The 23,110-nt window shown below is 41.8% G+C and overlaps 1 protein-coding gene across 3 annotated transcripts in view; it reads left to right on the top strand.

Moving 5' to 3' along the window:
- Nucleotides 1-23,110, top strand: part of exd1 (exonuclease 3'-5' domain containing 1) — a 111,291-nt gene that overhangs the window by 66,494 nt on the left and 21,687 nt on the right. For 2 of the 3 annotated variants that reach the window (XM_073040381.1, XM_073040378.1), the window contains exons 6-8: nucleotides 10,972-11,058; nucleotides 12,420-12,524; nucleotides 16,946-17,026. In XM_073040381.1, coding sequence (XP_072896482.1) covers nucleotides 10,972-11,058; nucleotides 12,420-12,524; nucleotides 16,946-17,026 — 273 coding nt within the window. The remainder of the gene's footprint in view (nucleotides 1-10,971; nucleotides 11,059-12,419; nucleotides 12,525-16,945; nucleotides 17,027-23,110) is intronic. The other variant, XM_073040380.1, reaches the window with a different exon arrangement.

The raw sequence follows: 23,110 nt of genomic DNA, 5'->3' as shown, positions 1-23,110 counted from the left end.
TACCAACTTAATTAACTGTTCACTTATGCTCCAGCAGCAGAGGAGCTGAATCATTTATCTGTGCCTTTGTTTTCAAGCTTTCTTGTATACTCGTTTTCCATTCAATCAAAACTATCACTTGCATCCTAAGTCTGTCTCATTCATCCTTCACTTCCTCTACTTCCAGTGTACATTAGCTCCTGATCCATTAATCCTATTATTTTTTTTTTAAATCCTTGGTTTCAACCCACTTCCTGTCCTGCAAACCCTCACCCAGCACGATCTCTGCTCCTTTAATTCTGGTGTTTCATTCAGCCTGTTTTGAACCATTAACAGCTGCCTAGATGCTCTTTTGAATTTCTTCTCTATCTATTTGCCTCTCTCCCCTTTCAATATTCTTTTAAATCCTACATTCCTGGCAGATGTAATAGCAGGTTTCATCTATCCTTTTATCTTCTTTTATAGTTTGGTGTCAGATTTGTTTGATACAATTCCCATGAAAGCCTTTTTTTCCCTTGGTAGAGCTGGAAGAAAAAAATATAACATGTTTGAGCAGCATTCTGCAGCACAAGAAGATGACAAGCACTTTGAATCTAGGCATTTTTTTATTGTCTGGAAATGTTTTGCAGTATGTTAGAACATCATTGTGTGGCCTCCCTCTAATAACATTAAAAAGATAACGCATGTGGGAGATAGATAAGTAATCCATGTCCAAATTACTTTTCAGGAAATTGATCAGTGTAGGTACTGATTAAAGTCTAATTGTAAGAACTGCTAAGGTAGCATCTTGGGTTTAGCACCTGAAAACCATTAAATTTCTCCTGAGTGTTCTTCCAGACAAGCCTCTGTTCTGCTGGAAAGCACTTGTTACTGACATAATGCTGCACTTAATCCTCCTGCTCTGGAATTTAAGTCTGATATTAAGCTTGGCCAGAGGTTTCCTGCTTATTAGGTTATGCAATACACAATGAGTAATGATCAAATTGCTGAAGTTGTGTGGAGTGTATTAGTAGTGTGATCACTCGAGTAAAGTATGATTTTCTTCCAAGAAGTTATTCCCTTAATGGAGAGTGTGTGTGCATAAGTTTGTTTAATGTGAAGAAGTTGATGCATGGGCAGCCACCACACGGTCCTTGACAGATAGTCCAGTGGCACGGCGTATGAGACAACTGAGGTTTCTTCATTGCTTCAGCATCCTCCACCTTCACTGCTCATCTTCCACCAACTCCACCATTGAGGTCTTGGTTGAATTGCTCATTGTTTGGAACCTCCCTCTTGACCTTACCACTATGGGTGACTCTACCAGGAGCTAAGCTCCAGACGGCTCACACTTGGGATCTCGGAAACACAACTAACTCCTCCTTGTCCAGGGAGAAAGGAGTGTATTATAGTGCCCCAACCTTGGATTTGTGGAAAACTGTTCAATCTCGTCTTGAGAAAGTAAACAACCTTGTGCCATTAACTTTCTGTTAGAACTCGGCTGGATTAGTTGGTGTATGTACAGTGACTCTGCAAGTAGTTCAGCTGTTTTTTGGTTCCAATCATCCAGGTTTGTTCTTGATCTTCATGACCACTTGAGTTTCCTTCCACATCCCAAAGGTGCACAGGTTGGTGAGTTAATTAACCCTTAAAAGATGGCTGATGGAGGAATTGGTAGGGTCAATGGGCACATGTGAAAGGAAAGGTTACACGAAAATGTAGGGAAATGGCATTGAATTTCTTTGAGAAGTAGCGTAGAGTAGATGGGTCAAATGTTGTCCTGCATTGTAAAGAAGTAAAGCGTATGAGTAAAGGTGTAAGAAGCCTTTAAAGTCTTGGCTATCCCTTATCACACAAGATCTTTCTTTCTTTTTCAATCTTTTTATTAATATCAACATGATAAGATTAGTACATAGATAATGGGATTACAAACTTACAAAATTAAAATGAACATAAAAGGATACACAAGCAATAAGTACAATGTACCATAGATTTCGCACTACAGAGCGCACCTGATTAAAAGCCGCTGGCTCTAATTTTAGAAATAAAATCAATTTTGTACTTGTACAAGCCGCACCGGATTTTCGGCCGCAGGTGTCCCACGTTGTAATATGAGATATTTACACAGAAAGATATTACACGTGAGGATTTTTTAACTTTTAATTAAATCCATATGGTAACATAAACAAATACATATTGCAAATGCTTTTTTTCGAACCGTGCCTGTAACGCGGCTACTTTTAAATATACGTTGCGTATACTTTTTTACTGAACAACATTCCAATATCTCCTAACGACTGGTAAAAAATATATATACTGCAGCCTACCAGGAAAAGTTATTGATCGCCTTTAACTTAAAAGCAGCGTTTTGGCTCCGCCGCTCGCCCCCCCCCCCCCCCCCCCCGCCTTCCCGTTTATCGCAAACCGGTATTTTTCCCACAAGACGCGGCGAAACCGGGTGTGACGTCATAGCATTCCGGGATGTAGTACAGAAAACAAATATAGTTAAGACACTTCTAACTTTAACTAACAAATGAATTACTAAGCGAAAATATTATAAACTAAATAACTGCCATAAAGGCAGCACAATGCTTTTCTTCGAGTGTTTTCCATGTTGATGAGGGTGAGTACAAATGACTGATTTACAATAATTTAATTGTGAAAGTGCGCTTGATTTATCGTACAATTTCATTGGACCTCTGTGAACTACTCATCAATTTTATTGGTCTACTGTTACGAGGCAAAATGTTTTTGGCGGCATGAAAAAAAATCATGCATTAGCCGCACCGTAGTAAAGGCCGCAGTGTTCAAAGCTGTTCAAAATGTGGGGAAAAAGTAGCGGCTTATAATCCGACATCTACGGTAGTTAAGTCTTCCCAAATCATGAATGATACAAATGTCATATAAACGAAACAAAAAAAAAAGAAAAGAGAAAAAGGAAAAAAAATATTAATGCCCTAAGAAAAACTAAACTAACAAACTAACCACTAACTATTAAGAAAAAAAAAGGAAAGAAGAAAAAAAATGGGCTGTTTATAGTATCTATATAAAAAAATTACAAAATCATCAGTGTCCCCAACTCCGATCCTCTCAACATATATATATATAATCAAAACCGGAAAAACAAATAGGATTAGAACAGGGTCAAATTACATCATGTGAAAATATTGAATAAATGTCCTCCAAATCTTTTCAAATTTAATAGAAGGGTCATATACGACACTTCTAATTTTCTCCAAATTTAGACATAACATAGTTTGAGAAAACCAATGAAATACGGTAGGGGGATTAATTTCTTTCCAATTCAACAAAATAGATCTTCTAGCCATTAATGGAAGAAATGCAATCATCCGACAAGCAGAAGAAGATAAATGGATTGACTCCATCATTGGTAAACCAAAGATTGCAGTAATAGGATGAGGTTGTAAATCAATGTTCAATACCATGGAAATAATATCAAAAATGTCTTTCCAATATTTTTTCAAAAGCGGACATAACCAAAACATATGAGTTAAAGAAGCTATCTCAGAATGACATCTGTCACATATAGGATTTATATGGAAATAAAGTCGAGCCAATTTATCCTTGGACGTATGAGCCCTGTGCACAACTTTAAACTGTATCAATGAATGTTTAGCACATATAGAGGATAAATTAACTAATTGAAGAATTTTATCCCAATTCTCAATAGGGATAGTAAAGTTAAGTTCTCTTTCCCAATCATTTTTAATCTTATAAAAGGCCTCTGAATGTATTTTCATAATTATATTGTAAACATTTGATATTACACCTTTCTGAAAAGGATTTAGTTCTAACAATTTCTCCAAAATACCCGAAGAATCAAGATTTGGAAAGGTAGGAAGTACAGTGTTTAAGAAATTCCTAATCTGTAAATATCTTAAAAAAATGAGATCTGGGCAAATTATATTTATTAGATAATTGTTCAAAAGACATAAAACAATTATCCAAAAATAGATCAGAAAATCATAGTATTCCTTTAGTCTTCCAAGCTGAATAAGCTTGGTCCATAATAGAAGGATGAAAAAAGAAATTGGATACAATAGGAATAGTTAAAACAAATTGATTCAACCCAAAAAATTTCCGAAATTGAAACCATATACGTAAAGTGTGTTTGACTATCGGATTGTCGATTCGTTTATGCAATTTAGAAAGAGCAAAGGGAAGAGAAGTCCCTAAAATAGAACCTAATGAAAATCCTTGTACAGATTTAGTTTCCAGATTTACCCAATGAGGGCTAGGAGATAAATCCCAATCCCTTAACCAACATGTCAAATATTGAATATTAATTGCCCAATAATAAAATCTAAAATTAGGCAATGCCAATCCACCTTCCGTCCTTGCCTTCTGTAAATATCTTTTACCTAATCTAGGATTTTTGTTCTGCCATATATATGAGGAAATTTTTGAATCAACATTGTCAAAAAAGGATTTCAGAATAAAAATTGGTACCGCTTGAAATATATATAAGAACTTGGGTAAAATAATCATCTTAATAGCATTAATCCGACCTATCAGAGATAAAGACAATGGTGACCATTTAGTGAACCAACATTTAATCTGATCAATTAAGGGTAAAAAATTAACCTTGAATAACTCCTTATGATTTTTTGTAATTTTAATCCCTAAGTATATAAAAAAAAGTCATTAACTAATTTAAAAGGTAAATTTCCATAAATTGGAACCTGTCTATTTAAGGGGAACAATTCACTCTTATTAAGATTTAATTTATACCCGGAAAAATTACTAAATTGAGCCAACAATGATATAACTGCGGGAATGGATTTCTTAGGATCAGAAATAAATAATAATAAATCATCTGCATATAATGATAACTTATGTATATCCATCCCATGAGTAATGCCAAAAATGTTCGGTGATTCTCTAATAGCAATTGCCAGAGGTTCTAAAGCAGTATCAAATAATAACGGACTAAGAGGACAGCCTTGCCTGGTACCCCGAAATAAACGAAAAAAGAAAGATCTTTGATTGTTAGTAAAAACCGAGGCTACTGGAGTATGATATATCAATTTAATCCAGGATATAAATGTCGGACTAAAATTAAACTTCTCAAGCACAGTAAATAAATATGGCCATTCAACTCTATCAAATGCTTTCTCCGCATCTAATGAAATGACACATTTTGAGGTGCTGCGTGAAGGAGTATAAACAATATTCAATAATCTCGTAATATTGAAAAAAGAATAGCGATTTTTAATAAAACCAGTTTGATCCTCCGAGATAATTTGTGGTAATACCTTCTCCAGCCTGGTCGCCAGTAATGTGGAAAAGATCTTGGAATCTACATTCAATAAGGATATTGGTCTATAGGATGCACAGTCAGTAGGGTCTTTATCTTTTTTCAATATTAAAGAAATGGAAGCTCTATAAAAAGATTGTGGCAATTTACCTAGTCTAATTGCTTCTTCAAAAACCTTGCATAACCAAGGAGAAAGAGTAGAGGAAAAACACTTTAAAAATTCCACTGTATACCCATCTGGACCTGGTGCTTTCCCAGAATTCGTAGAGGAAATAACACCTTTAATTTCTGCATCCGTAATAGGAGTATCTAATATTAAAAGTTCTTCTGATGATAATTTTGGAAAATTCAATTTCCCAAGAAAATCATGCATGGTATTATGATCATGAGGAAATTCAGAATGATACAGGGAGGTATAAAAATCTTGAAAAGATTTGTTTATCTCATGGTTAACTGTCATTTCACCATTCTGTTGACGAATCTTAATAATTTGACGTGGATTATCCTGATTTCTTTAAGTCTATTTACTTCTCTACCTAATCTAAATGAATATATTGTGGTGACCCACTTTCTGCACAGGCAAACCAGCTCACAAATAGCCAGCGCGCGGGGAGAGACTTTGGTAATGCACCTCTGACGTCATTTCCGCCCGGAGAGGGCAGGTGCTAGGGATTTAAATACCAGCACCAGGAAGTTTGAATAAACTAGTCTCGAAACGACTTACTGACTGCTGTGTGTAGCACATCGCTACATTGGTGACCCCGACGGTCCAAACGGGATTTGGACCTAAGATGACTGACTCTTCATCTGTTCACGCAGTTTCGCTACAACTGCCGACTTTCTGGACACTGCGACCACACGTGTGGTTTAGCCAGGCAGAAGCCCAGTTCCAGATTTGGCAGATATCCTCTGATTCCACGCGTTACTACCATGTGGTGAGCACCCTTGACCAGGAGACGGCCGCCCAGGTTGCAGATTTCATACAGTCACCCCCGGAAGAACGCAAATATGAAGCATTCAAGGTGCTGCTCATTGGGACCTTTGGCCTCTCATGGCGTGAGCGGGGTGCCCGCCTGCTTCACCTGGACGGTTTGGGAGACAGACTGCCATCAGCATTGATGAACAAGATGCTGTCCTTGGCTGACGGACACAAGCCCTGCCTCATTTTCGAGCAAGCGTTCCTGGAGCAACTGTCCGAGGACATACATCTGCTGCTGGCCGACGCAGATTTCAGCGACCCCCGGAAGGTGGCGGCCCGGGCAGACTTGCTGTGGAAAGCCAAGAGGGAGAGCGTGGCGTCTATCGGTCAGATTACCAGGCCACGCGCCCAACAGCAGACCAGACCAGGCCCGGCAGAGCGGCGCACACAACACAGGCAGGAGTGAGGAGGCCAGTGAACAGTGGTGTTTCTACCACCAGCAGTGGGACACAAAAGCCCGCCGTTGTCGCCCGCCTTGCCAGGGCCAGCTGCCACTAATGACTATGGCGGCTAGCCACCAGGACAGCCTCTTGTACGTCTGGGACAAACAGTCCGGACGCCGCTTCTTGGTCGACACCAGAGCGGAGATCAACGTCTTGCCCCCGACGGGGTACGACACCCGCAACAGGAAGCCAGGACCCACCCTGAGGGCTGCAAACGGCAGCACAATACGGACCTACGGCACCCTGTAGTTGTAGTTTGGTGCCAGCCGGTTCACGTGGGACTTCACACTGGCTGCGGTGGCCCAACCACTCCTGGGGGCGGACTTCTTGCGAGCTCACAGCCTGCTGGTTGACTTGCAAGGGAAAAGACTGGTACATGCCGAGACTTTCCAGACGTTCTCCCTGGGTGAAGCCAAGTTGCCGGCCCCACACCTGGACTCCATCACGCTGTCGGACAACGAATTCACCAGACTCCTGGTGGGCTTCCCATCGATTCTGACACCGCAGTTCACGGCAGCCATGCCCAGACACGGGGTACAGCACCACATTCTGACCCAGGGACCACCCCTCCACGCCCGCACACGAAGGCTCCCCCCAGAAAAGCCTTCGAAGCCTTCCCCTGGCGAAGGAGGAATTCAAGCGGATGGAGGAATTGGGGATCATACGGCGGTCCAACAGCCCATGGGCATCCCCCCTGCACATGGTGCCCAAAGCAACAGGGGGCTGAACACCATGCGGCAACTACCGCAGGCTGAACGAAGCTACAACACCGGACCGCTACCCTGTGCCGCACATTCAGGATTTTGCAGCAAACCCGCACGGCGCACGGATCTTCTCCAAGGTGGACCTCGTCTGGGGATACCATCAAATCCCGATGCATCTGGACGACATCCCCGAAACGGCACTCATCACCCCTTTCTGCCTTTTCGAGTTTCTCCGCATGCCGTTCGGCCTAAAGAATGCTGCACAGACGTTTCAGCAGTTAATGGACGCAGTGGGACGCGACCTGGACTTCGCTTTCATCTATTTGGACGACATCCTCATAGCCAGCAGCAGTCGTCAGGAGCATCTGTCCCACCTCCGTCAACTCTACCCCCAACTGAGTGAATACGGCCTGACAATCAACCCAGCCAAATGCCAGTTCGGGCTCGACACCATCGACTTCCTGGGCCACAGGATTACTAAAGACGGGGCAACCCCTCTGCCCGCTAAGGTAGACGCAGTCCGCCATTTCCCCCGACCCAACATGATCAAAGGCCTTCAGGAATTCGTGGGTATGGTAAATTTCTACCACCGTTTCCTCCCTTCAACTGCCCGAATCATGCGCCCCCTGTTCGCCCTGATGTCAGGTAAGGGCAAGGACATTACCTGGGACGAGGAGTCCGCCGCCGCTTTCATTAAAACGAAAGAAGCCTTGGCAAACGCCGCGATGCTAGTGCACCCCAGAATGGACGTCCCTACTGCCCTCACAGTGGACGCATCTAACACGGCAGTCGGTGGGGTGCTGGAACAACTCATCGAGGGTCGCTGGCAACCCCTGGCGTTTTTCAGCAAGCACCTACGACCACCCGAGCTCAAGTACAGTGCCTTCGACCGGGAGCTGTTGGCACTGTATCTGGCAATCCGGCATTTCAGGTACTTCCGAGCATTTCAGGCTCACCAGCAGCGACATCTGTCCTACATCTCAGAGTACACGACGGACATCCAGCACGTCTCAGGAAAGGCCAACGTCGTGGCGGACGCACTCTCCAGACCAGCTGTCCAGGCCCTGTCCCTGGGAGTGGACTATGCAGCACTGGCAGAGGCGCAGCAGGCAGACGATGTGATGCCCAGCTACAGGACCGCAGTCTCGGGTTTGCAGCTGCAGGACTTTCTCGTAGGCCCAGGTGATAGGACCCTCCTGTGCGACGTGGCTACCGGCCAACCTCGCCCCATCGTCCCGGCAGCCTGGAGGCGGCGGGTTTTCAACTCCATACACGGTTTGGCGCACCCATCTATCAGGACAACCGTCCAGCTGGTCTCCAGCAAGTTCGCGTGGCACGGACTTCGCAAGCAGGTCAGTGAATGGGCCAGAACGTGCACGCAGTGCCAAACAGCCAAGGTACAGCGGCACACTAAAGCCCCGCCACAGCAGTTTGAACCCACCCACCGGAGGTTTGACCACATTCACGTGGATACCAGTGTCCTGAGGAGCGTGGTACCTCCTAACGGTGGTAGACCGGTTCACGAGGTGGCCAGAGGTGGTCCCGCTCACCGACACATCTGCCGATTCCTGCGCTCGAGCACTGATCGCAACCTGGGTAGCACGCTTCGGGGTACCGGCCCACGTTACCTCCAACAGAGGCGCCCAGTTCACCTCCAGCCTGTTGGGAACACAGCTGCACCACACAACTGCCTACCACCCACAGTCGAACGGACTGGTGGAACGCTTCCACCGTCACTTGAAGTCGGCTTTCATGGCCCGCCTGAGAGGACCTAACTGGGTGGACGAGCTTCTCTGGGTCCTGCTTGGAAATCGTACAGCGCCCAAAGAGGATCTGCACGCCTCGTCGGCCGAGTTGGTGTACGGCGCACCCCTGGCCGTCCCAGGAGAGTTCATACCAGCCCCAAGGGGGCAAGAGGAAGAACCTGCAGCAGTCCTGGACAGGCTACGCGAAAGGCTCGGCAACCTGGCCCCCGTACCAACTTCACAGCACGGACTGACCCCGACCCATGTACCCAAAGAACTGCAAAACTGTAAGTTTGTGTTTGTATGAAGGGGCGGACACCGGGCACCGCTACAGCAGCCGTACGAGGGGCCATTCAGGGTGATCAACAACAACGGGTCCACGTACGTTCTGGACGTTGGGGGGAAAGAGGAGGTTTTCACTGTGGACCGACTCAAACCAGCCCATGTGGACTTGGCGCAGCCGGTTGCGGTTCAGGCACCGCAGCACAGAGGCAGACCTCCCAAACAGAGTCCGACCCAGACTGAGGACATTGGGGGGTGTATCGCTGGTTCTGGGGGGGGGGGGGGGTGGGTTTTGTGGCGACCCACTTTCTGCGCAGACGAACCGGCTCACAAATAGCCAGCGCGCGGGGTGAGACTTTGGTAATGCACCTCTGACGTCATTTCCGCCCAGAGAGGGCGGGCGCTAGGGATTTAAATACCAGCACCAGGAAGTTTGAATAAACTAGTCTCGAAACGACTTACCGACTGGGTGTCGTTATTTCAGCGCTGTGTGTAGCACATTGCTGCAATACGTTAATAATGGGTGGTGACTTCAACTGCTGTTTAAATCCTTTGCTGGATAGATCTATATCCATTCAGACGTTACCAAATAAATCGGCCACTTACATCAATTATTTTTTGACTGATAATGGAATTTTCGATATTTGGAGATTTCTGCATCCTAAGGACAAAGAGTTTTCATTTTTCTCACATGTTTATCATTCTTACTCGAGAATTGACTATTTTTTCATTGACTCTCGTTTTATTCCATCTGTAACTGGTTGTAATTATGACATTATAGCCATCTCTGATCATGCTTCAATGAAACTTTCTATTAAATTAATGGATACAGCTTCTGGTACTAAGCAATGGCGATTTGATTCTACCTTACTGCAAGATCTGGATTTCATTAAATTTATGAAGGAACAGATTGATTTCAACTAATTCCACGGATGAAATTTCCTGCGGAACACTTTGGGACACTTTTAAAGCATATATATGTGGACAGATTATCTCCTATTCTGTTGGTTTGAGAAAACGTATTAAGAAGGAAACTCTTTTATTGGTTGATAAGATTAAAGAAATTGACAAGAAATATTCGATTGCTCCTAGTAAGGAGCTTTACAAACAAAGGGTTGAGCTTCAAATGGAACACAGTTTATTACTTACATCTTCAATTGAAAATCAATTAATGAAAACCAGAACAGATTTTTATATACATAGTGATAAATCGGGTAAACTGTTAGCTAACCAATTGAAAAATGCTTTGGTTAAATGTCAAATTATTAAGATCACACAAGATCTGTACTCAAATGAATTTTAATTGGCTATCTAAATGAAGATAAAAACAGTACACCTCTGCATTGCAGAGAGATTGCAATCCTAGAAGATATTCCAGTTGCGATTTTCCATAATGCACGTGCTTGACGGAATTTAACAAAACTGCTGTGCTTTCAGTGTTTGTTTTTCTCAATGAGTTGTGTAGGAGTGGATGTCTTGCCTGAACTGCTGTGATGCAGGGGTATACTTTAGTTATAGATGAGAATACAGAAGAGAAATAAATTGACCAACTTTTGAGTATTTTTTTGCCTGAATTTTACAGATCTTTCAGATTAAACAACAGAATGTGATTGGAGTTGCAGTGAAAGGTATTAATGTCTGCCGCTTCGGAAAGCTGTTCTGGATGCAGGTAATGTTTTAATCCAATGGAAGGGCTGAGTCATTGATACTTAAATACTTACTTCTATAAAAAAGTTTATTTGCATACATTTTCAGGCAGGTACTTCTCAAATTAAAACGTGACTATCCCAATTCAGGATGTACTGCACCCCTTGAGATAGTCACTGGTCCTCAAAAATCTCTTGAAAGCCAGTGAACACTACATGCGTCCTTTTGATGCTGAGGCACAAATGTACCTTCAAAGCAAGAGCAGAGAGTTGGCCCAGGCAGAAGCCTTGGTAGTTGACTGTCTCAACCAGGCCTAAAGACAGACTGACAAGGAGGTCTTCTAATGTACTTCCCCCACTTCATCAGGTGCCCAGACATCAAGAGAGTACAGCTGAAGTACACCAGACCTTGAGAAGCAACTCTTTGAAGTTCTCAGAGGTACCTCAACCTCTCACAGCCTACATGTACTGTACTTGAAACATAGACTTCTACAGACTGCAGAATGCTGTTGCTTAATTACGTTTTCATATATGGCTTGAATACAAAAGGTTTGTTTTACTCCCTGATCCTTTTACTGAAAGGGATGAATATAGGATGGCACATAGCATTGCAGTTAGCGTAACGCTATTACAGCGCACCAACCTGTTTTCACACTTTATACATTCTCCCCATGATCACATGGATTTCTTCTGGATGCTCTAGTTTCCTCTAACGTTCCGAAGACATACAGGTTAAGATGGGTAAGTTGTGGGTGTGCTGGGTTGGTGCCTGAATTATGGCAACAGTTGCATGCTGTGCCCAGCACATCCTTGGGCTGTGTTAGTCATTGATGGAAACGATTTATTTCACTGTATCTTTTGATATTTCAATGTATATGTGACAAATAAAGCAATCTATGTTTTTAGAAGTTCCTAAACTTTTTTTGACAGATACAGTTCATCTAGAATACCTTTTTTATTACATCTCAAAAGTAGTGATTAAAATACTTTGTTTATGTCTCCTAGTGCCAGATCACATTCTCCATTCTGAATAAAAAGGTTTGTCCCTGCATGCTGTGCTGTGCAGTAAGGAAGCCTTGATTTTCAGTACAGTTTTTTAAATGTTCCGTACAAGAAGGTTCAACTTGAATGCTATGATGCTCCAGGAATTTATTGATGCCTGGCCATTCTGAAAATGCAGCTAAGGTTGAGTGGAGATGACTATATTTGAACAAATAGACTCACAAGCTGTGACACAGTAATTTGAGTACTTTTTACTGTAAACTGTACTTTTGTTCTTGAAGCATTTGGTATTGGTTTCCAATCCAGAGCCTTATTGCTTCATTGCTTTAATAACACATTTCTATGTTTATGCATTATTTAATTCTTGTTACTTGTTCTCTAGATTTCAACAAATGATAGGATTTACCTCTTTGATATTTTTCTTCTTGGAGCAGCGGCATTTAAAAATGGACTTAAGATAGTTCTTGAAGACATTAATGTATTGAAGGTAATTATATTTGGCCATATTTGTGTCTTCAGTCTGTGGAATTGAAATTATTTACAATTGCTGTAAAAGGTGCATTTTCCTCTATCTGCCATAATTCATTTTACAATTTGTGATCTGCAGGTTTATGAAGATCTAAATTTGCTTTGAAATGGACAGCCTGTACATTATGTTAAAAATGTAAAACTCCTTCAGTCAGTATATTCCCAAATTCAGTTGATCTCTTCAGACTGGCAGCAAACACAATTCTGATGTTCGATAAAGAAGGGGGAAAGAAAAAAAATTGCAGAGGACTTTATCAGCCTTCACTATGATAAACCTTAACACTGATGTTAATGGAATGAATTTCGGAGGCAGAATACAATGCATTGTTACTACTTACATAGCACGTTTAGCATAACTGATAGAGGATTAAATGTTGGGCATCTGGGTCAGTTAATCTGTTAAGATATTATTAACAAAACTTAAAAAATCAGAGTAAGATTGGACTGTTATCGTCCATTTTGGGTGGTGGGGTGCAGATGCAGCTCTACCAAAGGAAATGTAAGGTGCTCTACTAGTGTGCAGGTCACCCTTGGACAAAGTATAGCAACTGCTCAACCCACCATCAGAGACATGTGAAGCCGTGAAAGTAGGTGGATATGGTTGTGTGGGTAGCTGGTGCATATCACAAGCCCTGGCTATGCAACCACTGACACCAGGCAGACAATCTCTGAAGAGTATTGATAATGGCTGGGGTCACCCGTCTTGTAAAGACACTGCCCAGAGGAAGGCAATGGCAAAGCGTGCCTGTTTTAAATAAATAAATAAATTTGCCAAGAACAATCATGGTCAAGGAAAGGCCATGATCGCCCATGTCATACAACACAGCACATAACAAACAAACGTCTATTTATTTTGCAGTAGATTTTGGAGAACTTAAGTAATAGGGCAGCCAGTAAATGTAGAATAATTGGATCCTCATTTCAATCAGGTGCCTTTTAAGGTTATTCTGAAATTAGGGCATGTTGAGAATTGGCAAAATGATTCAAAGAAAAAACACACTGGTGTAACAATTGAGCTATTATAAGAGTCAATGCTTGGAATCTCAGCTTTTTGCATATTTGTAACATAACTCAGGGATCCGAGTATAATGTATCAGTTTCCTGTACAAATTAAGGGAAAACTAATCAATGAGGAAGCTACAAAAGGATTTGAAGAAGTTAGCTGAACTGTCCATAGCATCAAAGATGTAAATAATGCTGCTGTCTGTAAGGAGTTTGTACGTTCTCCCTGTGACCGCATTGGTTTCCTCTGGGTGTTCCAATTTCCTCCCATTGTCCAAAGATGTACAGGTTAGTAAGTTAATTAGTCACATGGGTGTAATTGTGTAGTGTATGCTTGATGGGCTAGAAAGGCCTGTTTCTGTCTCTAAAATAAATAAATGTGATGAAAGCATAGAAACAGATTTATTTGTATGTGGTAATGTATCAAGTGGTACTGGTTTTCAGAGGGAGTGTGGGCTCTTGTACATAATGCACAGTTAATATCCAAGCACAGCAAGAAGTTAGAAATAATGAAAACAAGACTGCAGAATTTGGAACACTTGAAAAGCTCAGCAGGTCAATCATGGTAAGTTAATGTTTCAAATCACGACCCTCCATTAGGATTAAAAGGGAAGAGGAAATAATGGTAGCATATTCAGTGTAGTAGGGATGAGGTCTAAGCTGGTAGATGATGGGTGGAACCACAATAAACTGATGCAACCAGAAAATGGGGTGTGGGGGGAGAGGATTAGATGCTTACAGGTTGTTAGATGGAAGCAGATGGGATGTGGATGATGAACAAATCAAACCACGTGTACGCTGGGGAATTGGAGAAGAAAACTAGGCAGACAGGTAAGTAAGAAGGAGAGGAGAACACCAAGAGTGCAGGTTACCTGAAATTTGAACATTGGGTTGTACACTACCCATGGAATGTGAGATGTTCTGATTTGACTTTGGCCTCTAGCAGTGAAGAAGGCTGAGGATAGAAACATTGGTGTGAGAGTGGGAAGGAGAATTAACAACAGAACTTGACACTCAAGACTGTCTTGGTGGACAGGGTACAGTGCTCTGCAGAACCTTCACCTAGTCTACATTTGGTTTTACCAATGTAGAGAAGGCCACTGGTTGCAGGTTAACCTCTGCCTCACTTATAAGGGCTTTTTACATACCGGTACCTGGATGACAGTGATGGAGGAGGTGAAGGGACGGTTACAGCTCTTGTGGTTGAAAGGGAAGTGGGGGCATGGGTAGGGAGGGATTAGCAGGCTGAGGAAAGTGATCCATGAGGAAAGCAGGAAGAAAAGAAGAGGGAAGCTGTTACTGGTCATGAGATCAGTTTGGGAACTCATGGAAATTGTGGAAGATGTGTTCGATGCAGAAACTGGTGGGGGTAAAAGTTAAGGAGCAAAGAATTCTTGTTCTAGCTGAAAAAGGGTAGATGGTGAGACCAGATATGCAGGGAATGGAAAAAATGTGTGAGTGGGCTCCATCAACTATAGCAAAGAGAAAGCTATTTTTACAGATGTAAGTGCTCATTTCTGAAACCCTCAGGAAAGAGTCTTGAGAACAAGTGCAACAGAGATGGAGAAGTTGACACAAATGAATTGTATCCATAATGGAGTTAACACTGGGAGTTGCAGGGTTTTGTGTTTGAAAATGTAAGTGGCAAGATTGTCCCCTGAGAAGAAGACAGAATGATCCCGAAAAGGAAGTATCAAAGATAGTCCAGGTGAATTTGAGGACAGAAGTGACAATCAGCTTCAGGGACCTCCACCACCCAGGACATGCTCTCTTCTCATTGCTGCCATCAGGAAGAAGGTGCTGGAGTCTCAGGACTTGCACCACCTGGTTCAGGGACAGTTGCTATCCTTCAACCATCGGGCTCTTGAACCAAAGAGGATAACTTAACTCAACTTCACCTGCCCCATCATTGAAATGTTCCCACAACCTGTGGACTCGCTTTCAAGGATTTTTCATCTCATTTTTTGATATTTATTGATCATTATTTTTGTATTTGTATAGTTTGTCTTTTGCATACTGGTTGAACATCCGTGTTGGTGTGGTCTTTGATTGATTCTGTTATGTTTATTATTCTATTATGGATTTGAGTATACCTGCAAGAAAATGAATCTCAGGGTTACATATGGTGACATATATGTACTTTGATAATAAATTTACTTTGAACTTTAAAATTGACAAGTTTGGAACAAGTGCTGGAAGCAGCACCAATGTATTTCTCAATGCAATTAAAACTGGTGATGTTGACCTTTATTACAGAATATTGGAATACAAGTAGTATAATTTAATTAATATTTTGGATTTAATGATACCACATCTGGTATGCTTGGTATATTGGGTTTATTACTTAAAAAATATCAGAATCAGCTTTATTATCACTGATGTATGTCATGAAATTTGTTTTGTGGCAGCAGTACAGTGCAATACATAAAATATTAATAAAATAAAAATACGTATTTAACCATTAAATAAGTAGTGCAAAAAGGGCAAAAATAGTGAGGTAGTCTTCATGGATTGGTTCATTGGCTGGTCAGAATCTAATGGCAGAAGAGGAGTTATTCCTAAAACATTCAGTGTATGTCTTCAGGCTCCTGGACTAATGACGGTAATGAGAAGAGAGCATGTCCTGGATGATGAGGGTCCTTAATAAGTCATTGTCTTTTGAAGATGTTCTCGATGGTGAGAAGGCTGATGCCCGTTGGTTAAGTGTACAGCCCTCTTCAACTTTCTCAGATACTCTGCATTGTGACCCCTCCAAACCAGGCTGTGATACAGCTGGTTAGAATGCTCTCCACAGAACATTGTAGAAATTGGCTGGAGTCTTTAGTGGTATACAAAGACCTGCTTTATTTCTGCCTTACAGTGAATGTATAAAATTCAACAGACTGATAGCTGCAGTGGAGTGTTGTCTTGTGTGGAGTGGCTGATTCCTATATTGAGTTTAGAAGAATGAAAAATGATTTCATTGAAATATCAAAATTCAGAAGTTGATTATGCCTGTCTTTTTCAGCTGTGTAGGCTTTATGCTAAACTCCATCTACTGCCCTCTTTCTTTGAGCTGTTTCATTTTAATCACTCTTGCATTCAGCTCCACCAACATCCTGCTTTAAGCAAGTGATTTAAATTGATAAATACTGCGTTAACCAATGAAACCACTGGGAATTGCATATTTTATATCATCAATATTAAAGGACCTATTTGGATTTTAATAAAAGGTTTTCAATAAGCGCCATCTGGGAGAGCTATCAAGTGTAAGGGTACAGTCTTGTCATAAATTATGCCTTGAAGTGCATTTAAGGAGATGCATACTTAAATCCAGGTTATTTTCATTGTGTATTTCATAGTAGTTAAGATAACATTTCATGTTTTTATATGATTCAGGTGATCCATGATAGTCGCTTGCTCTCGGACTGCCTGTATCACCAGTATAGGGTGGACCTCACCAATGTGTTTGATACACAGGTAAGGTGAACTTTGCTGGTTTGAATCATACCCAGTATCTTGTCTTGAATTATGATGCTTGCAGACATCCTCCATCATACTAAGTTAGTGTTGTGTTCTAGATTATTTTTATTATTGTGACACCTTGCTGAGGGGTTGAAAAGAAAAGCAGGTTATTCAGCTAATGGCTGCAATTAAAAGCTAAGAAATTCAAGGTGAAAATGAGTAAATATGTGCGTGGATCTAGCAGACTGAACATTCTTGAAAGGGATAAAGGTCATGACAGTATATGTAAAAGTTAATTTATGACTGAAAACTAACCTTCTGTCAATGGAAAACACCACCAAAAGATAGCATATGTGAAAACAAGGAAAGCCAAATAAGTCCTCAATGAACTTTGTAGTATTTGTCTCTGAGTATTTCTAAAATAATATTTATTTTTATTATAGCACTGTGGGAACAGTTCTGCAGAAGAACTATAACAGTTCAAAATGGCAGCTGATCATCTCAATGGTGGGTGGGGGCGGGGGGGAACTGTTGAAGTTAGGCCACAGTTGCTTCTGAGCAACACCAACAGCACAAAATGAGTTTAAAAGAAAAACTGAAGACGAAGTGGACATCATAGACCAAATTGAATTCAGAACCCTACTGAGCACAAGGAGGGAGCTGTGAGCAATGGGAGGCAATCAACAGCTGAAACTGAACAAATAACCTTCAGCTCAAAGATGTAAAATCTGAGTTGTATTAAAATTAGAGATGAAAGTGAGGAATGCAGAGGATGACAATCTAAGGACACGTCCCTCTGTACATAAGGGATGCGGTTACATCAATGACCTTGCAAGCAGGTTTGTTAGAGCTGTTGGTGAGGATTTAAATTATGTTGGCAGAGTGATGCAAACCAGAGTTTTAGGTCAGATGATGGAGTAGTTGGTGTAAGGATGGATGTAATGTGCAGAGGAACTCTGAGGAAGAAGAAGCAGTGGAGAGGGCATTAATGCAGTGAGCTGGATGTGTTGAAATGTGCTTAGCTTTGTGCAAGAAGAACAAGGGTGATGAACTTTAGCATGGATCAGTACATGGAATTATGCAATTACAGAAACTTGGCTATTACACGGGTAGGATTGGCCTTCAGATGGCATTTAGAGGTTTCAAAGTAATAGGGAGATAAGAGGTGGGGAAATGGCATTGCTATTCTGGGACAGGATCACAGCTGCAGAAAAGAAGGATGTCATGGAGGGATTGTCTACTGAGTCAGTGTGGGTAGAGGTCAGAAACAGGTAAGAAGCGAACACTTTATTGGGAGTATTCTATGGGACCCCCCAAAAAAATCACCGGGGACACTGAGCAGCACTTAAGTAATCAAATTTTGGAAAGGTGTAAAAATAACAAGGTTATTGTCATGGGTAGATTGGCACCTCCTTGGTATAAAAGGTTTATAAAGGGTAGAAGCTGTTTCGTGTGTCAGGAAAGGATTCCTGACACAATGTGGAGCAGAGGTCATACTGGATCTGGTACTTGATAGTGAACCTGGTCAGGTGACATCTCTTGGTGCGAGAGCATTTTGGATATAGTGACCTGAGTTCCTTGATATTTAAGATAGCCATGGACAAGGATAGGAACAGACAATATAGGAAAGTATTTAATTAGGATAAGACTAATTGTGCTATTAGGCAGGAATTTTTTGAGTGTAGATTGAGAAGAGATGTTGTTAGGGAAATGCACAGCAGAAATGTGTAGGTTGATCACTCGCATGGGGATCTGGATAGGTTTCTGCCACTGAGACGGGGAAAGCGCAGTAGGGTGAAGGAACGGTGGTTGATGAGATGTAGAACATCTAGTCAAGAGGAAGGAAACAAGGATCAGACAGGGCTGCACAGAGTTACAATGTAGCCAGGTAGAAATTTAAAAAGGGATTTGGGAATGTCAAAAAAGGAACATGGGAAGGCCTTGTAGGATGAATGAAAATCCCAAGACATTCTTCACATCTGTGAGGAGCAGGGTGATGCCTAGAGCAAGTATAGGTCCAAACAGGGATAATGAGGGAAACGTGTCTGGAGGCAGAAAAGATAGAGGAAGTCCTTAGTGTTCACCAGGGATAGGGACTTTGAATGTCAGTAAGCGTAGAACAGACCAATATGCTGGAGCATGTCAAGGTTAAGAAAGAGGCAGTGTTAGATCTTCTAAATAACATTAGGCTAGATAATTCACTAGGGCCAGACAAGATATACCCTAGGTTACTACATTTAAAGAAGCATGGTCTCACTAGGAATAGTCAGCATAGCTTTGAGAGAGACAAGTCATGCCTCATGAGTCTAATTGAGTATTTGAGGAGAAGAGGTGACAAAATAAATTGATGAAGATGGGGTGGTGGGTGTTGTTACGTACCCCGTAACCGGTTAAAAGAACCAGCAGAAATGGAACACACCTGGAGTCTGGTTTTGCAATTAACAAAACACTATTTATTAGTATGTATGTAACATAGTAAATCAAATAGGTTAGCAGAGTTTATGCATATATAAGTGTGTAAATATAAAACCCCAAACTTTGAACTTAGGTGGTAAATGATACAGTTTTATTATGGTATAGGAACAAAGTCAGTTTAGTTCGTGATATTGAGTTGAGTAGAATTGAGGGGGGAGAGAGAGAGAGGGGTGATTTTGTTTTCCAAGTAAGCCGATGCCGTCGATCATCCCATGTTGTCCTCCAAAGTCCTGTTAAAGTCTGTGACCACACAAAAGGGTACCGTCTTCACACGGTAAAGCTATCAACCCAGGCAAGGGTTAAACACGCCTTCCACTAGTCACCCCTTTTCCACACTGCAAAACCCACACTTTCTGAAAAGCCAGCTGACCTTGTATATATTCCAAACATGCTGAATGCCAGCTGTCCATTACATTGCTCCGCCCTTCCATCACAATAGTGACTCATGAGCTGCCCCCTCCCCCTCTCCCTGTCCCTCTCTCTCCCCCACTCCCCCTCCCACCTCTCTCTCTTTTTAAAGGCACAGTCCATAATAAATAAACCTTAGGATTTTGTCACACCTCCCTGTTTGAATAAATACATGTGTAATTATCAGGTAACGTAGCAAAAGCGTATACAAATTTTAACTTAACATCTGGACAAACAGTCTGCTATAATGTTGTCAGTACCTTTCACATGTCTTATTTCCATGTCATTTTCTTGCAAGATCAGACTCCAGTTTAGTAACCTTCTATTCTTATCCTTCATCTTACTTAGAAACACTAATAGATTATGGTCAGTGTAAACCACAAGTGGTTTCTGCGCAGGACATATATAGACAACAAAATGTTGCGAAGCTAAAATGAGTGATAGCAACTCCTTTTGAACAGTGGAGTAATTTCTCTGGTGCACATTAAATTTCTTTGAGAAATAAGCTACAAGATGTTCAATGTCATCATCACCTTTTTGTAGCAATACTGCCCCAGCAGCTTTGTCACTAGCATCTACCGCTATAGAAAATGGTTTCGTAAAATCAGGTGCTTTGAGCACTGGTTGATAACACAGAATGGTTTTCAGGTGTTCAATTGCCTCCTGGCAAAGGTCACTCCATACAAACCTTTCACTCTTCCTAGTAGTTTTGTTAGGGGGAGAGCAATATCCGCAAAGTTTTTACAGAACTTACGGTAATACCCAACCATTCCTAAAAACCTTCTGAAAGCTTTCTTGCCCGTTGGAACAGGAACCTCAGCAGCAGCCTGAACCTTGGCCTGCACAGGAGCCGGTTGACCCTGGCCTACTACATAGCCAAGATACGTAACAGTGGCATGGCCAAATTCACTCTTAGTGAGGTTGACAGTAAGATTGTCCTTGAAAAGCATGTCAAACAGCTTCTTTACTGCCAAGAGATGCTCTTCCCACGTGTCATTCCATACAACCAAATCATCAATATAAGCCCCTGTATTTTCTAAACCTCGAATCACAGAATTAATCATTCTTTGGAATGTCCCTGGAGCATTTTTCATTCCGAAGGGTAAAACATTATGCTCATACAGTCCAGATGGGGTTACAAACACAGAGATTTCTCTAGCCCTTTTTGTCAAGGGAACACACCGGTATCCCTTTAACAGGTCAATCTTTGTAAGGTACTTAGCTTTACCCACAGTCATCCACTTTCCAGATAGGATAAGCATCTGTCTTGGTCACTGCATTAACTTTCATGTATATAACGCAGGGTGATGCCCATTCTGAGGTAGATGGCCTAATGATACCGTTTGCCAGCATGTATCCAATTTCTTGTTCAGCCATTTTATTTTTTTCTGAATTCATTCTGTAAGGATGCTGCTTAATCAGGTCAACTTGATCTACAATTACGTCATGCACGGCAGCTGTGCTTTATTTGGGAACGTCAGGGAATAAATCCTCATACTTGCTAATTAGTCCCCTCAATTGATTTTGCTGGTCAGGCTCCAAATGATGGATTTTACTGTCAATGTTTTCCAAAACAACAGAATTCTTGAGCCTTGTTGAGACTTTACTTAGCTTGTTAAAATTATCTGGTACCTCATTACCAGTCTCCACGACTCCACTTGTTTTCATAACAGTACTCACAGGTGCCGTCTCTGAGTTATGATGAGGCTTTATCATATTTACGTGCACCACTTGAGTTACCTTCCTTCGGTTAGGAATCCTAACAACATAATTCAAAGAGTCAATTTTCTTAATTATCTGGTATGGTCCACTAAATTTTGCTTGAAGGGAATTGGTCAGGAAGGGGAACAGAACCAGAACCTTATCTCCAACATGATATATCTGTTCTCTAGCTTTTCTGTCATACCAGACCTTCATTTTTCTCTGAGAGTTCTGCAAATTCGGCTTTGCAAGGTCATTACCAAGCAACACATCAACGTTGTCTATCGGAAATTCAGATCATACCCCTATCTTAACAGGTCGTGATATCAATTTGCATTTCAAAACTACTCTATGCAAAGGCACAGACATAGTCCCCTTTCCAATACCTTTGGTAATATTTACTTAATCAGTTTTCGTTTCATCACCGAATTCCAAAACACTGTCCAGTATTAGTGACTGAAAAACTCCAGTGTCTCACCAGATTCTCACTGGAACCGGGGTTGACCCCTCTTTTACAGACACAAACCCATTTGAGATGAACCACTCAAATCCCTCTTGCACTCGGTCAACCCCTCCTTCCTTAGCGGTGTCTCAACCGACTGAACACAAGCTTTTGGAATTGTCTCCTTTTCTTTTCCTTTTTCCCTTTTCAAAGCAAAGAAATTAGCTGCCACATGACCATGCTTCTTACAAAAGTGACATGTAAAACTGGAAAACTTTCCTTTTGACTGCTTTCCTTCCTCCTTACTTTTGTCACTAGTTCCTGACTTACTTTTCGGTTTAACCTGTGCGTTATCTTTGTTTCTCTTTTGGTAGCTCTTACTCGAGGAAAAACTTATGGGTTAAGGCATTGATGCACCATCAATAACTCTCGGAGATGGGAGGCGAACGATAGGCTTTTATTAGCTGCAAGACACCACGATTAGTAGCAAGAGACCACCACACAACATCCTGGAGACTGAGGGAGGAGCAGTGCCTCCAACCGCCTTTATACAGGGGTCTGTGGGAGGAGCCACAGGAGCAGTCAGCAGAGGGGCGTGTCCAGACAGGTATATGTAGTTCACCACAGGCATACTTGTCTGCTAACCTAGCAGACACTGAAAGGATCATAGCCTCTTTCTTCTCTAACTATGTCCTTATGTCAACAGGGACGCAACCTTTAACCTCTTCAACCAAAATCAACTCTTTTAAGTTGTTAATATCCTCATCCACCCCTTTTGAGGTACAGCAACGATTGAAGTACACTTGTTTTTCATGGGCAAACTCCACATTTGTTTGGTTCCAAGACTTCCTCAAATCTCGAAACTTTTGTCTGTACACCTCTGGAACCAACTCATAAACCTTAAACACAGCATCTTTCACTGTGTTATAATCAGTTGCCTCTTCAAGGGTCAGAGCAGAATACGCTTGCTGAGCCTTCCCTTTAATTACACTTTGTAACAAAACAGTCCACTGGTCCCTTGGCCACTGCTGATTCTGGGCCACTTTTTCAAAATACAGGAAGTACTTATCAAC

The sequence above is a fragment of the Hemitrygon akajei genome, chromosome 3, assembly GCF_048418815.1.
Source record: "Hemitrygon akajei chromosome 3, sHemAka1.3, whole genome shotgun sequence".
Lineage (NCBI taxonomy): Eukaryota > Metazoa > Chordata > Chondrichthyes > Myliobatiformes > Dasyatidae > Hemitrygon > Hemitrygon akajei.
The sequence above is the reverse complement of the archived record's forward strand: the minus strand, read 5'-3'. Positions and strand labels throughout refer to the sequence as shown.